This window comes from Xyrauchen texanus, chromosome 30 (assembly GCF_025860055.1).
Source record: "Xyrauchen texanus isolate HMW12.3.18 chromosome 30, RBS_HiC_50CHRs, whole genome shotgun sequence".
Taxonomy (NCBI): Eukaryota; Metazoa; Chordata; class Actinopteri; order Cypriniformes; family Catostomidae; genus Xyrauchen; species Xyrauchen texanus.
In genome coordinates this window covers 10,022,570-10,039,822 of record NC_068305.1, presented here as the reverse complement: position 1 = coordinate 10,039,822, position 17,253 = coordinate 10,022,570, and the positions used below count along the sequence as shown (strand labels likewise).

General features: G+C 37.5%; 1 protein-coding gene across 1 annotated transcript in view; it reads right to left on the bottom strand.

Annotated features, from left to right (window-relative positions):
* The window catches only part of LOC127624228 (serine/threonine-protein phosphatase 2A 56 kDa regulatory subunit alpha isoform-like), a 39,677-nt gene that overhangs the window by 20,315 nt on the left and 2,109 nt on the right, over window positions 1-17,253 (bottom strand). Inside the window, exons 2-4 of the mRNA XM_052098954.1 lie at window positions 5,891-6,087; window positions 4,658-4,759; window positions 4,226-4,318 (exon numbers count right to left, since the gene is read on the bottom strand). Of these exons, the coding sequence (XP_051954914.1) occupies window positions 4,226-4,318; window positions 4,658-4,759; window positions 5,891-6,087 (392 nt within the window). The remainder of the gene's footprint in view (window positions 1-4,225; window positions 4,319-4,657; window positions 4,760-5,890; window positions 6,088-17,253) is intronic.

Genomic DNA, 17,253 nt, shown 5'->3' with positions numbered 1-17,253 from the left:
TAAATCACATGCATTATTGGGGGTTTTAGATTAGTTGTTTGATTGGATCTCTTTCTTGAACAATGATGTAGAACGCAACAGTTTTTTCCCACCCACTATTTTCAGTTGCATTGGTTGCAGAAGCATTTACATTTTTATAGGGATTGAATAACATTCTTCATATAAGGTTTCTAAGTCATGAACTAAACTAACAAGCTCCGAGGTTATTCACAACATTACAAACTTTAAGTAAAATAAAGAAAAAAGGAAGCATTTGAAAATCGGACAAAAAGTCAAAAGGTGCAATACTGTGTTCTTAACGTCTTTGATAAGGGAATGAACTACAGTTCCATTAAGCATTGAAAATTACATATTTTAATGAAAACTATGGAAAAATATAAAACTATTGCTTTAAAGCTGTTGATTATAATGATATAAACAATACATATTCATTAGGGCCGTCGTTGATTTAACTCGTTAATTCTGTGCGATAAATAATATAAAAATAATGCAGTAAAAATGAACACAATAAATCATGTCCCTGGACAGTAATAAGGAACATTCCTACCATTGGAGCAATTCAAGCTTTAAGTACCACCAGTACGGTAAACTAAACTCCAGCAGTTTAGGCAACGCCCAGCTGACAACAAACCAAACTGGCTTACTTGAAAGTAGCACAAGATCAGAGTTCTTGCATACAAACAGCTGGATGGAGCGCAAGTCTGAATTCAGGGATCTCAAGACGTGTTCTTCCAAGTTTCAAACTGTTTAACTTGACACAGCGACCAAAAAACACTATTTGTGAAGCGTCACAACCAAAGTGAGACGCTCCAAAAGCGGCCATCTGATTTAAGATTTCATTGACCTTGGTAAAGCAGTTAGAATACATCTATCTCAGACAGGATTTGCACAATGGATTGCTGTGGACTGTAGGCCAATGATAGGCTTATGTTCAATAATATAAAAATACAATTATATTGACTGCTTTACTGGTCTAACACAATAATGTAAAGCATTTTAATTATCTGAATTGAAATATCTGAAAAAAAAAAATCATCATTATCCTATTTGTCTTATTTATAATTATTTAAATAACTATTAATATTTAATAATTATATATTGAATTAATGTTATTTGAGGAGCTATATATATATATATATATATATATATATATATATATATATATATATATATATATATATATATATGCAATTAATCTGAATATTTTTATTGGCATATCATGGAGTAAAATTTTCAATTAATTGACAGAATATGAAAATACATACATTAAGTACAGTGGATATAAAAAGTCTACACACCCCTGTTAAAACAGCAGGTTTTTGAGAGAACTTTTGCACCTTTAATTAAAGAATTACAGCCAATGCAATACTTAGTTGAAGCACCCTTTGATTGTATTACAGCACTCAGTCTGTTTGGATAAGTCTATTAGCTTGGCACATCTTGATTAGGGAATATTTTCCCACTCTACTTTGCAAAATTATGCAGATCTGTAAAATTGCAGGGGCATCTCCTGTGTACGGCCTTCTTCAGGTTCCCCCACTGATTTTCTATAGGATTCAGGTCTTGGCCATTCCAAAACATTAATCTTTTTTTTGCTGACGCCATTCTTTTGTTGATTTGGATGTGTGCTTTGGATCACTGAAAGGTAAAAGATAGCTTCATTTTCAGCTTTCTAGCAGATGCCAGAAGGTTCTGTGTTATAACTGACTGGTACTTGGAGCTATTCATGATTTCCTTCACTAAAGCCCCAGTTCCAGCTGAAGAAAAGCAGCCCCAAAGCATGATGCTGCCACCACCATGCTTCACCTTGGATATGGTGTTCTTTTGATGATGTGCCGTGTTGTTTTTGCACCAAACATTCTTTTTACAATTTGGGGCAAAAAGTTAAACACATTTTTCCACATGGTTTTGGGAAACTGGATATATGTTTTGCAAAGTTTAGCCAGGATCGGATATTTTTATTTTCATCAGAAAAGTCTTGCGCCTTGCCACCTTGCCCCATAGCCCAGACAGATGAAGAATACGGGAGATAGATGTCACATGTAGGGTGCAACCAGTACTTGCCAGAAAAAGCTGCAGCTCATTTAATGTTGCTGACAGCCTCCCTGACCAGTTTCCTCTTTGTCTTGTCATCGATTTTGGAGGGAAGTCCTGTTCTTGATAATGTCACTGTTGTGTCATACTTTCTCCACTTGTTGATGACGTCTTCACTGTATATGGTATATCTAATGCATTGGAAATTTTGTTTTAGCCCTCACCTGAGTGATTCCTTTCAACAATGAGATCCCGTAAGCTCTTTGTGGTCCATGGCTCTTGTAGTAGTGTGCTTTTGAAGATGTCAGAAAAATCCTACAAGAACAGCTGAGATGTATTTGGAGTTAATCAGAGTCAATTCAGGTGAAGACAGTGGTGTAATATTTCACATGTGCTTGATGATTGGTTGATTCTGAACACAGCCACATACCCAATTATAAAAGGTGTGCACACTTATGCAGTTAAGTTATTCTAAGTTTTTTTATGTATTTTTTTTCTCTGAAATGTGTCACTTTTGGTTTTCAGTGGTATTGAATAGGTTGTAATTTTTAGACACAATTAAAGGTGCAAAAACTCTGATAAGATATGTTTAATTTTTTACCTCACAAAACCTGCTGTTTTAACAGGGGTGTGTAGACTTTATCCACTAGTCTGAGAGTGTAAGGTGACGCATCAGTTACAGAACTTTAAGCGCGTGTGCTGTCGCTGCAGCGCTTGTTTGTTGCAATTCTCTGACTGGTGGATCGCTTCTAAGGATCATGGGTTATGTATTTCTTCACCAGGAATTCTGGTATAACATGAATCATTTTTTCTATAAAGTTTAAATATCACTGATTGATGACTTCAACAGAAGCATATACCATCGATTAACAACCTCTGAGCTCTTTAAAGGTTTATAAGTTATCATTAAAATCAAATCCTCTATGGTAAAATAAATGTTTACTTCCAGAACCAGATGGTTGCACAACAGTCTATTTGTAGTGAAAACAAAAGCAGAACTCTCAAGTACCAGGTAATAACACATTCTCCTCTAATGACTCTTCTTTTGTCTTTAACCCCCCATAACCCCATGTGCAGTTCTGCCTCTTTCCTTGCATAAACAACAGTGCACTATTTAAAGCAGCAAAGGAAATGCTCACATCATGGAAACTGGCCCTTACCACCATCCACACTGAATGTACATTCCAGAGCATCCACTGCACTCGGTGGAAATGAGTCGATATGGACAGCTGATGGACTAGTACTGTATGCAGGGACAGGGACTGGTTGAGTGCGAAAACAGCCAAGTCTCTCCCAAGAGTATGATTTAATAAAATCAACCATCAGAGAAAATGAGAAATCATATTCAAAAGTTTCTTCAAGGCATCTATACCCATGTTTATTAGAGAAACATACAAATAAACCAAAATCTTTGGTCTGCATCTTGCCTATTCGAAATTGCAAAAGGTCTCTTTTTCAAGGAATGGAAAAACAAATGGAAATGGAAAAACAGCAAAGCTAACTTATAGAGTGGTGGTGGTGGTGTAGTGGTCTAAGCACATAACTGGTAATCTGGTAATCAGAAGGATGCTGGTTCGAGCCCCACAGCCAGCACCATTGTGTCCTTGAGTAAGGCACTTATCTCCAGGTTGCTCCAGGGGTATTGTCCCTGTAATAAGGGCTCTGTAAGTCGCTTTGGATAAAAGCGTCTGCCAAATGCATAAATGTAAATGTAACTTTTTAACCGCTTTGCCTTTCAAAGTATACTCTTTTTATAGCAAGTGAATAAGAACGTGTTTGACTCATGGTAACTACATCTGCTTTTTGATCCTCTTTTAGTACAGCCAACGGCAGGCGCATGTGCCAGCGTAGCATGCATACGAGGACTCTCTTTGTATCAAGAAAATCTTGGCTGCACGTGGACAGTCCGCACACACTGTCCTGATGGCGAACCACGCATACAACACGGACAACTAACTATACTTTGGCCTTTAGACGGAATAAGGCTGTCTGATCGATGTATAAATTGACTAACCATAGTTTTTTTTGTTTTTCATGCTGTTTGGGGAGGTAACAACAGCAATCGATCATGCTACAATAATAAATAGATGGATAAAACATTAAAATAATGGCACAGAAGTTTCTGCAAATGGTTACAAAAAGAACATCAAAGAAACTTTTCTTTGCATTTACTAATACAAAGCACATTTACCTGTAGCACAAACTTCTGGTCAATATAACGTTTGGCAGTGCTTGGTTGGAAGTCTGGGTTTTCTAGGAATCTAAGGAAAAACTCATAGACCATCTGTAATAATAGAGAGAAAAAAGGATTTGTTATTCCTCTAGTGCATTAAACCTAAAGACATAGATATTTTAACATTATAAAACTAATACCAAAAAAAAATATTAAACGTTTTGCCATTGTAGTATTTACATTTCAACATTTCAATATTAATTGATATTCTCCATCGGCTTCACAAAATGACTGCTGGGGTTTATAAGAAAGCCTGATTAATTTGAAACTCAACAAGGTTTCAAGTCCTTTGCTGTGCATGAAGTAGTATAAATGAAACATAGTTCATAAATATTTACATACTAAAAATTCACAGAATGAGCCAGAACAAATATAAAAGCATCAGCTGACCTGCATGTGGGGCCAGGAGGCTTCTAGAGTGGGTTCATCTTCTTCTGGGTCAAAGTCCGGGTTTTCACTGGGTGGAAGCGCTCTGAATACATTTGTGCTAACCTGTGAAGAAAAATAATTTGTCTTTGCTTTCACTAGATCACAAAGTTTATTTTCAATAAAAACAAAGAAACGTGACCACTGGTGCAGAAGACATCTGCTCAATACCGCTCAAAACACTTGAGGTCTGCTGCTTTGGACGTGTGCCTGTGAAACGGTAAGGGTAGTTTAAGACAACTGCCTTCACCACAGCGATTAGCTGCTGCCAGTTGGTTTTTGCCTCTCATTTGAATAAAGTTGACAATTTCTCAACTTTTTGTCACTCTCACTTGCTCAATCTAACAATCCCCTATCACTAAGTTCCCACAGATAATATGTTAAAAAACAGCCGCTCATCTCTGCGTCAGTGGACACATATGGTAAATACATTTTAAAGGAATAGTTCACCCAAAAATGAAAATTCTCTCTAATTGAATCACCCTCAGGCCATCCCAGATGTGTATGACTGTATTTCTTCTGCTGAACTCAAACAAAGATTTTTAGAAGAATATCTCCGCTCTGTAAGTCCGTACAATGCAAATGAATGGTAACCAGACCTTTGAAGCTCCAAAAAGCACATAAAGGCAGCATAAAAATAATCCATTAGATTCAAATTGTTTAATGCTTGTCTTCCAAAGCAATACAATCATCTTTTGGGTAAGAACAGACCAAAATATGACCCTTTTCTCTTCACAATAAATCATCGGCTGTCTATCTATCATTATTTCATGCTCGATTACACTTCCTTATGCCATCTAGCGTGCTGCGCATGCATTAAACACAAGTAAATGCAATCAAGCTTGAAATCATGATCGTGCCTAGAGACTGCAATGGCAAGATGTACAGTGAAAAAGGAGTTACATTTTGGTTTGTTCTCACCCAAAACTGATTGAGTCACATCAGAAGACATGGATTAAACCACCGGAGTCGTATGGATCACTTTTAAGCTGCCTTTTTGTGCTTTTGGAGCTTTAAAGATTTGGTCACCATTCGAACTCTATGGACATACAGAGCTTCAAATCTTAATTTGTGTTCTGCAGAGGAAAACATGTCATACACGTCTGGTATGGCATGAGGGGGAGTAAATGATGAGAGAATTTTCCTTTTTGGTTGAACTATTCCTTTAAGGTTTGTTGACATCACTTCAATGCTGACCATGGTGGTGATCTCAAGATAGACAGGCTCCACCAGCACACCTCTGTTGGTTGACACATAATCCACGAGTTCGTAGAGTGTGGCTCGTTTGATCTCTTTGCTCTTTAGGTCAGTGACTGAGTCCAAGAAGTCAAACATTACACAGCACTGCTGTAGTTTCTGCATGAACAACTCATGCTGCTCTGTGGAGGACGCATCTGAAACAAAGAAGGGGAAACATTTCATCTTTCACTGTCAATTAATTTGTCACCACTTACACAGACAATATTGAGGCATTTACAGCTGAAAAAACATTTCCCTAGAGCCAACTGAATGCTTGAATGCACAGAAATAATTGCACAGAGTAAAGAGGAAAAACAATCCAACACTATTGGCGCTGATGGAGATTAGACCAGGTAGAAGGAGAACTGTTCTGAATGATTGGTGGAGATGAAGGTAACTGGCTTGGAATGATTGACGATGGTCAGGGGCGTGCCGCTGATGGTATGGGCTGTGATCAGTTGGACGAACCTGACCACTGGAACATACCACTTGGAAGCCAAGTCAATGTCCAGAAAGTTCCATTCGGTTCCAGAATCCACCAATGCGGAAACAGCGTGACTGGTTGATCCGTACTGCAGTCGGGTCGGGAGAAGAGTACTTAGTCCGGGGGTTTTACTCAGGAGTGTTGCGCTCGACAGTAACCCCCTGCCTACTGATGAGTGGTGGCATTTACTGGAGATGGAGACATGGCCAGGATGGGCACAATATAAACAGAGTCCTTGGGTGAACCTCTCCTCCAGAAAAAGCGGAGTCCTCCCAATCTGCATGGGCTCTGCCTTGCACCGTGATTCCAATGGCCAGGCCGAAACAGTGGACTGGGTATGGCGGTTAGCCACCCGTGCTCGTGACCTTGAGCCTAGCATCGAACACTCTGCCGAACTCTGTGGAGAATGCTTGGAATGAAGCGCAACAGGGATGTCTGTTGTCCCACATGGTGGTTCCCCATTCACCAGCCCTTCTGGTGAGGAGTGTGACGACGCATGCCACCTTCATTGTCTCCAATGGGAAAACAGAGGGCTGCAACGATAATTACAAGGAACATTATGAAAGGAAGGTGCGGCAAGAACCCGGAGCGAAGACTGGATTTCTCTGCTGGGTCCATCCTGGCTAGATTGTTCTGTCAGAAAGCAAGAGACCCAAGAGCAGAGAAACAGTTCACTGGATTTCTTGTCAATAAATTAGAACACAGCAGGGCTGGCGAAGCGTGGGGAACCTGGCACCGACTGCAGCAGGAAGGCAGTGAGTGTGTTTGTAGATGTGTGTGCATCGTGTAGAGAGCAGATCTGCGAGGAATCCTCCATGAAGTGTGTGTTTGAAGGCGTGAATACGTCGTGGTAGTAGGGAGCAGATCCGTGAGGAATCCTCCATTGAAGAATGTGTGGGCAGAAGGACAAGTGCAGCAGCAAACTGGAAGGTAAACACACTCCAGACACACAGGCAGAGACTGGCAACCAGAGAGAGCGAGATGAGTTACTTGAACACACAACAACAATCTAGCATAGATCACAACACTACGAATGGTTTAAGTAGGCAGAGAATCAACGGAGAACAGGTGCTGTCAGCACGCTAATTAGTGGCATGATCAGTGTTCTCATGGAAACACAGATCACTCATGCCGGCAGCATATGAGGCACATGAGGGAGAGAAAAACAAAACAAACCGGCGAATTCACCGGGCCATGACATAGTCACTTATTGCTACACAAATTTGACATAATCCTTTGTGAATTTCCAGTTTAATTATATTTGACTCGATTGCATTATAAATGGAATTGAACATTGAATGAAAATTTAAAAAAATTATATTAAGAAAATATTAATAGTGGAAACAGGAAATCAAATAGAAAACAAAATTGTGGGACAAAAGTTGTAATCAAACCAGGGTCGCTAGAACAACACTACAATCTTTACACCCCATGCCACTGCAGCAACACCTGTTGTCTATTTTGTTGTGTATTTATGTGGTTCCAACAGACTACTGGGGTGCAAATAGCTGCTCTGTGTGGCAGATGCTATTTACAGTGGAGTGAAAATAGTCACTCCAAATATATTTTTGCAGTCTTCTTTCATGAAAAATAAGGGCTTGTGCGTTTACAGGAAAGACTTAAATAATGTGTGAAAGTGAATAATTTATGACAAATATATTTTAATATTATATTATGTAGAGATGTCCCAATACCATTTTTTTGAGAACAAGTACGAGTACTTCATTTTTGGTACTCGCCAATACAGAGTCAGATACCGTTTTTTTTTTTCTGAACTCCATATCAACAGTTTATTTCAATGTTATCATCAAAATGGTGTTTGAATAAATGAATGAACTTTAATCAAATGAAAATATCTAAATAATACTTTTTTTTTTATCAAATTAAGTGCCCATATACAGAACCTCACAGCACAATCCAACATACAACTTGAGTTATATATTGTCAAATAAAGTGCTGCATAACAGAGCGTCACAGATGTTAGATACTACTTAAGTATAATATAATTACTACTGATTTATTATTATTATTATTAGTAGTAGTATTACAGTGAATATTAGATAACTTTACAAAAGTGATATATTTCTGTCATCCTTTTCCAATACATTTAGCTTTTAGTTTGACAGAGCTTTTATTTTGAAGTGTTTCTGTATTGTTTTGACCAAGGAGCTCTGAATTTATGACGGCAGTTTCCCACTATGGAAAAGTCGGTCACTATGTGACTCACAGTGATCATTAAACCGCAAAAGGCTGCTATTTAATGAAATAAGTACCGGTATGTACGCTATGTGCTTCACGCTACAACATTATTTTGCACTCTGTTTACATTCATCAGCTCCAAACTGAGTGCGCAATGCTCATGATGATGTTTGCGGTTAAATAATCTCACAATAATGTGACTTTAATTTGTAGGAATGTTTACATATTAACATTCGTACGTCAGTTGGTATCGGAGCATTTTTACGAGTACCAGTACATGAGCGCTGGTTTCAGTATCGGGACATTCCTAACAATGTATGATATAATGTAATATAATGGCTGGGTTTCAGAAACAACCGTGTAAATGTAAATTTAATCTAGACAGAATTTGACTCAAAAGAGATACATATTTTAAGTATTTCAAAATATATTTACATTTTTTTGATATTTTTTAATCTCATGTTTTTAAAAAGGAAATCCTATATCTCTTTTTTATTCAATGATTCCAAGTTAAAGGGATATTCTGGGTTCAATACAAGTTAAGCTCAATTGATAGAAGTTGTGGCTTAATGTTCATTACCACAAAAAATTATTTAGACTCATACCTCCTTTTCTTAAAGGGGTCATGACATGAGAAACCAAATTTGCCTTGATCTTTTGGTATATAAGAGGTCTTTGTATCATTAAAAGCGTCCTGCAAGTTTAATATTTTAAGGCGTCCTCCCCATTCTAAGCGAATCATTTATTTAATCAAGCTCAAAATACAGCTCGTTCTGGATTCATGGTTAGAAGTGGCGTGACGGTTAGAAGTGGCGTAACAGCGTTTGCATATGACCGCCTCCAGCACAAGATAACTACGCTTTAAGCGCCAAGACAACTCACGCTCATTTAGTATCGCCGTCGCCTCACAAGTGTTCAGTCGATGGACAGCGAGCTCTGACAGAGACTACTTGTGCACAGGAAAATTACGATGCCACACAGATGTGCTGTTCCTGGCTGTGGTCAAACAAAACCTCTGAATAAGCTGCGAAAGATCCAGGCGTCAGGGAAAAATGGATGCAGTTTATTTTTTGCGGACGTTCCAGTCACGGCAGTGTTAACTTAAGCGTTTGTTCTGTACATTTTAAGGATGACTGTTTTGAGAACAAATCTCAATATGATGCTGGCTTTGCCAGAAAACTGTTGCTCAAAGATAAGTCCGTGCCGACTATTCTGGGAACAACGGCGGCGCAAACTGTAAGTAATCTATTTTAAACTTTAAACTACTTTTTAAAGCGCAATTTCATTCATTATGAATAATCACAGTGTTTTTACTTAGTTTACTTGCATATTGTTCTGGCTGGAAGCGTCAATAATTGATACATAGGCACTGGCGTTAGCCAATCATAACAGTGAGCGTTAACACTGAAGTCTTAAATGGAAAACGCCCCCAAAACAGACTGTTTGAATCAGAGGATGAGAAACAGGGTGGGAAAAGGTCATAAATCACTAGATTTTAAAAGTTTTTCTTAAAATAAAATATATTAATACTATAATTGCACCTAAGGGAACATAATAATACAATAAAAAAACCCATGTCATGACCCCTTTAAAATGAAAAAGCACAAAAATGGAGGTTACAGTGAGACACTTACAATGGAAGTTAATGGGATAAATTTTTGGAGGGTTTAAAGGCCGAAATGTGAAGCTTATAATGTTATAAAAGCACTTACATTAATCTGTTAAAACTCATGTATTATTTGAGCAGTAAAGTTGTTTAAATCTACAGTTTTACAGTCTATGGTTTTAGGGTTTGTGATGTCAACAAAGTTGTAAAACTGGCTGTAACTTTACACAGAGAAGGTTAGTAAGTGATGTTATAACACTAAAATCATGTTAGCATGCATAATGTTTATGTCTTATGGCTATACTTTTGAAACAATGAGTATTTTAATGTTTACTGATTGACCCCCATTCACTCCCATTTTAAGTGCCTCACTGTAACGACAGTGTAACAGTAACAGTTTTTATGACAATTAATCATCATAATCATGAAAGCCCTAAAAGCCCTAGAGCAGATGTTCTCAACTTTCGCTTCAGATTTTACATTGGAAATGAAGTCACGACCTGACACAATACCAACATTTTGAACTTACAAAAGTAATCAAAAATGTCCATAAAATCAAACACTGAAATGTACTAATATTACTATGAACTGCATGGACAAAACAATATGTAACATGACAGACTGATTAGGAAAATTGTGCTTTCTAAATATGTAAATTTTACTTTTTAATTTTCGCTTGAATTTAGATAGTTTCATATTCTAGACACCAAAATTCGTCTCACATAACACAATGTGGTCAGAACAAACCAGAACAACATTAAATGTTGACAAGCTTATTATAAACGTATTAACTGGGTACCATAACAATTCCGAAGTTGCATTTTCGCTGTAAAATTATATTGTTACTCCACTGATGGTTAGGTTTAGCGTTGGGGTTTGGGGTAGAGTTCATAAAACATGCATTCCTGTTGACTGCATTACATTTACAACTAAAAATACAAAACGTTTTTGGCTCCACTCAGGCCATGTTCACGCAGTCAGTATTTGGGATTGGCAAATATATTTACTAACAGGTGCAAGTCTTGAAATGTCCTGTTCATGAAATAGCTTACAGTAGCGGCTTGGAAACTGACTGTATGAATGAATAACCAAAATCACAACCGCATTCTTTTCTCCCAATCGAGGAGTGACTTTCACCAGATCTTAACCTACAGCGACTTTAAATGTTTTTAACAACCCGAGCATAACATTAATGTGAGCATATCTGTGGAAGACAGCAGCTGGATCTTCAAATAACATAAAAGTCTTTTCTCCATCTTGAGACCCCGCCTCAACTCAACGACGTGACAGACAACTTCTTGTCCAGAACAGTTCATTCACAGTTTGCCGAAAATGTAACTATGGAGAATGAATGAATGAGTGAACAGTTTCTGACACAGCATAATGCCTCCAATGCACCTTGTCTGATGCACCTCATGAGATCAACACGTCAGTGAGATGACATGATGGCCATGACAGAAGTCTTTACTACGGCAACCAATGACCTGGGTCATCATCATAGAATTCCAAGAATTGCTTCTAGGTACCTTGTCTTACATAAGACAGTTGCTTCAGCTGTGTTAGTGACACATGAAGAGGTTTTCTGACTCGTAAAACTGGTTGCATTAGCATAATGCAAAATGTACCAATTTCAATACCACAGCAAAAATATACTAATATGGTAATGTGCTGTTGAACACGCTCCTTTAGCCTGTTTAAAGTTACATTTTAATGTAAATATTAAATAAAAATGAATGTGTGTTTCCTTCTAAGTATGCTTGAAGTGTTTTTAAGTAGGCCCCTACTAAAATCTGTTTTATTTTTCAAAATCCTGTTTTCCTTTTTTCCCCCCAGAATTCACGTTTTAAAGTAGTGTTGTCACAGTAGCAACATTTCAATAAACTGTACAGATAACAGTGAAATTTCACGGTTCTCAATACCAATTCCGATACCACAGAAAATATGCTAATATGCTATTGAGCACACAAGTTTAGTCATTTTTAATGATTTAATAATTATTTTAATAATTATAGTTTTATAATTATTGTTATTTTCCAGAACATTTATTACATTTTAATAAATCATATTAGTTAGTCATAATCAAAACAGTGTCTAATCATTAAATTCTTATAAATTGTAACAAGTGGAAATAGAACTTTTCAACATATCACTGCATTTTTTGCCAAACTTTTATTCAACAGCTGTCTTGTTTGTAATATTTTGATTTATAATTATTATTATTATTACAGTGAATATAACATTTTGCTATATTTGTATTCAATTCTTTCATTTCTTCGATTTCAAGCATCTAGCTTTTATTTTCAATTGTGCTTTTATTATGATGTGTGTTTTTTACCGGAAGCTTCACTTTACCGGATAAACAGTTCGCAACATGGTCCAGTGTGATCATTGAAGACTTTTAAGTCATGTCTGAAATCTCATCTGTTTACACTGTCCTTTGAGTCTGACAAATGAAATGTCGGACACAGTTTTGAAGTGTTTGTATTTTAGATCACTGGTGTTTTTATATGTGGTCATTTTTAAATGTTATATTTGAAATGTTTTAAATTGTATTACTGTGAAGCACTTTGGTCAACTCTGTTGTTTTAAATGCGATATAAAGCTGAGATTAATGCCGTTTTAATTATATAAATTTACATTTTACATGTGCCACGTGGTTCACAATGGATAAGTGCTTTCTTTTGTCATTTGATAACAACGTGAATGATTCTCAACATCTGTGGAGTTTCTAGTGGATGAGCGGTCAGATTTATTAAAAGTATCCAGCTCTTCCACAGTAAGACTGCAGCTGTTAGCGGTTTAATAAATCACACTAAAACATGTCACGATTTTAACTTGATTTCAGTGTACAAGAAGTAACATCACACATTCAAAACAATTGTAACACACTTCGTTCGGGCAATGGAGGAGTCAGGAGACAGCGAAGCAGGATTGAGGTCAGTTTTTCTTTTTATTCTCATACAGGCGACGGTAACGTCAATAACTCAACATAACACACAACAACAAAGTAAGGCTTCAGGGTTCTCTCTCCCTCTTAAGGCACTCAGCGTTCCTCTTATGACTTGCTCCGCATCACTATAACAAGACACAGGTGTTAGGGTTAATTACAAACCAGGTTACAAGCCTTAACGCTCTCTCTCTCTCCCGCAGACCGACACATGACTACGTCCCCACGCCACAACAAGCCTGTGATCATTTTAAAGCAGTCATGTGTCAGTCATACTGCGCACTGGTACCGAATTGAATTGGAGTTCGGTACTACCGTGTAAAGGGATTAATGGAAAGGAGGAGGTGAGAACTGGCTTGACAATATAAATAATAGTTTTAATATAAAACTGAACAAAAAGACACAAACACACACATGACGGTCAGCTGACCGTAAACGATCTCTCTCTCTCTCGCAACACCTTCCGCAGTCGTCCTTTATCCCTCTCGGAGGCTTAATTAGCCTGATAAGGGACCAGGTGTGTATAACCCTCCGCCCTGTACTGTGGAAACACTGGTATTGTTACATCTTTTTTATTTTAGTATCGATGTGGTACTGAAGTACCAGTAATTTTGACAACAATATTTTAAAGTTTATTTTAATTTCATCATCAAAATAGTTTCTAATGAAATTCATTCTTACAGTTTTAACAAGAAAAAAGAGATATTGAAATTACTTTTCAACATAATATTGCAAAAAACTTTTATTCAGTACAACAGCACTTGTGATATACTGCTTGAATTGTATTATTATGATTATCATTAATCATCATTTATTATTAATATTACTACAGTGAATATTACATTCAACTATACATAAAGTTGTAATTTACTTATTTTCAGGCGTCTAGCTTTTATTTTGATGTGTGTTTTTGACGGAAGCTTCACTTCTCTAGATAAATAGATAAACAGTTTGCTACATGGCCTGGTGTGATTGTAAAAGCACATAATTACATAAATATATATTCTATATGTGCTGCACACTTCACAGTGGATTGGTGCTCTGCTTTGTCATCTAATGCAATCTGAATGATTCTCAATGTTGAGTTTCCAGTGTATAAGCACTCCACAAGTTAATTTTAAAGCTCATGCAGACTAAGGGTACGTTTACACGACAACGATGTACTAAAACAGATACGTTTTTCCTTTGCATTTTTGAAAGGTTTTGCATACAGACGTCAATGTTTTCAAAACGATCTCCGTTCACACGGATCCACAAAAACTACTTAACCACTGTATTATGCATGCCAGGCCAGTAGTTGGTGATGTCGCTTTGTAAAAAAAAAAACTATGCACCTATGCACATAAGCATTCTTCCACAGAGCAGTGAATACAAACAATGAAGATGGCGAAAGCATCGAGCAATTTTGTCTGGAAGGACAATGAGGTTGCTTTATTACTACAAGTGACCCTGGACTATAAATCATGCCACCTTTTTAAGGACTCTAACTTGTGATAACATGTTGGTCTGTTCGCCCTGGAGGTTAGGATGAAGTTCTCGAAGTTTATGCCTATAGATTGAACATGTAATATGCGTGTGCATGACGTCATTGTTTTTGTATGTTTACATGTATGAGACGATAACGGCATCGTTTTCAGAAACTTGCACTTTGAAACCCATTTTCAAAAATGTGCGTTTTCAGGCATCAAAATGCCGTTGTCGAGTAAACGAACAGCCAAAACACATAAAAAGTTTTTAGTTGAAAACGTCGTCACCTAAGATTGCAGCCTTTCACAGTTTAATAATCACACTAAGACATATCATGATTTTAATTTGATTAACTATCGATTTCAGTGCAAATGGAGTAACAGAGCACACCCTCCAATAAGCATGTGAATATTTGAAAGCAATCACGCGACAGTGTACGTGACCAAGTTGAGTCGGTGCCCGGTACTACCAGTACTGAAGAAATGCTTGTATCATGACATCTTTTAATTTTAGTATTGACTTTAATATAGCACCAAAGTAAAGGTACTTTTGATATCACTACTACATACTGTCATTACAACAACCATCTAGCAATTCTTTAAACTCTGAATTCTTGGTTCATTTGAAGTTTGACATGACGAAATCAATTACTTATGACTCAGTAAGTTTTTGATTAACTAAAAAGAACGGGCTGATAAAAGTAATTCACTTGGTAGGAAGCACTGTTTGTTTATGGTGTGGATTCAAAAGGGCCGACTAATGCAGTGGTTGGCACGCATGCCAACATTGGCACATGAAGGGGTAATCAATGGCACGACAGCAACAGCGAGTAAACTGAGTCACGCACGTAATCGTGCCTGCTTTGCTTCGGTCGTACTCTGAGGTTGAGCGGATGACAGCGTACATTTTGTTTTTCATTTGTTTCTTTTTGCTTTCAGAACAATACATGATGTACTGTACATAAGAGTACACCACTATCAAGACTTGAGGTTTTCAACCCAGCAAACACCCTCCTTACGCAACAATGGTCTATATCAAAACTACATTAAACTGGGGGGCCTGGTTAGCTCAGCAAGTAAAGGCGCTGACAACCACACCTGGAGTTGAAATCCAGGGTGTGCTGATTGACTCCAGTCAGGTCTCCTAAGCAACCAAATAGGCCCAGTTGCTAAGGAGGGTAGAGTCACATGGAGTCATGAACCTCCTCGTGGTCACGATTAGTGGTTCTAACTCTCTTCAAAAGTCTGATCAACATCCGCTTGCATTTTAAGGATATTTTTCCAATTTTCTTCAAATGTGTTCTGGTGAAGAAAGAAATTCATACACACCTGGGAAAGCATGAGGGTGAGTAAATGATGAGAGAATTTTCATTTTTGGGTGAACTAACCCTTTAACAAGTACTGGAAGTTTCTCTTTCGATTATAACGCTGCTCTTTTACAGCGTGTCTGTTTCAGGCTTCTGTAAACTTCAATTCATGATGCTTTTTTTCCACTCAGAAAGGATTTAACAGTGAGAGAATGCCAGTCGAAGCCACTCGCACACAGAGCTGGGGGGATTGTAACACAACCCCACTGCTGCTCTATTAATACTACACCTTATGTAACCGATCTTAATGCCACTGTCCCTGTTGACTTTCCCAGACAACTTCTGCCAAGTCTTACTGTCTTTGCCACAAAATAGAGCCAAATGACCATACAGAATCTAGCTGACTTTGCAAACATCAGAAACACATTAATTGATTGCCTCCATTTAATTTGCCCTCATTCACACAAGAGCACACACCGAATGAGTCATTCAATTTGTTGAGGTTCCCAATAATACCCTGAGCGTGTGGTTGCCATAGCTACATGGCAGGTCTCTGGAGAGTCATAATGTCAGTATTTCTAATATGACTTGACACATTGCCCAGCTGTCTCCAGTGCAGGAAACATTCAGATATTCAATGTTCTCTCTCCTTTAATCACAATTCAAATCTGTACCAGCTGGTCGACTTGTGCTTCACGTTGACTCGGCTAACTAGACTTCAGCAAAAAAAAATAAAAATTGTGTTTCTTAAGACTGACCTATGAAAGATCTTGGATAAAAACTCTACCATGAAACTGGCAAGCATGACCTCAACTAAAACAGAGATTACATTAGTTTCATCTCTCTCCCTCTCTCCATGTCTGTATTTACTGATTTACAAAACTGAAAACCACGTGACTTCCAAAGGCAACAATATGAGGACAGGAAATGTGGGAAACCACAGGTTGGACCATGAAATAAAGATGCTTCCCTTGATAAGATGCAACTGAGTGATCACTGTGACGCAATCAATATTTACAGTCTACAACCAAACATGACTCTCCCTAGTAAAGGGCCTACTGTTATTGCTCACTTGTGGCCATTAAAAGATATAAATAGAAGACTTTAGTGTCCAGCTTTACCAATAAAACACATATAGAGGAACACATTTGACAAGGATCAGTGCACATCAAATGTTGTCATAAGTAGCACTGACTGGCTGTGTCTCAAAACAGCTACTTATCTAGACAGCATTTTTGGGCATCCATGTCATTTTATTTTTCTGAATATTTTTTTTTATTAGCATATTACACAAACAAAGAACAGTTAGCAC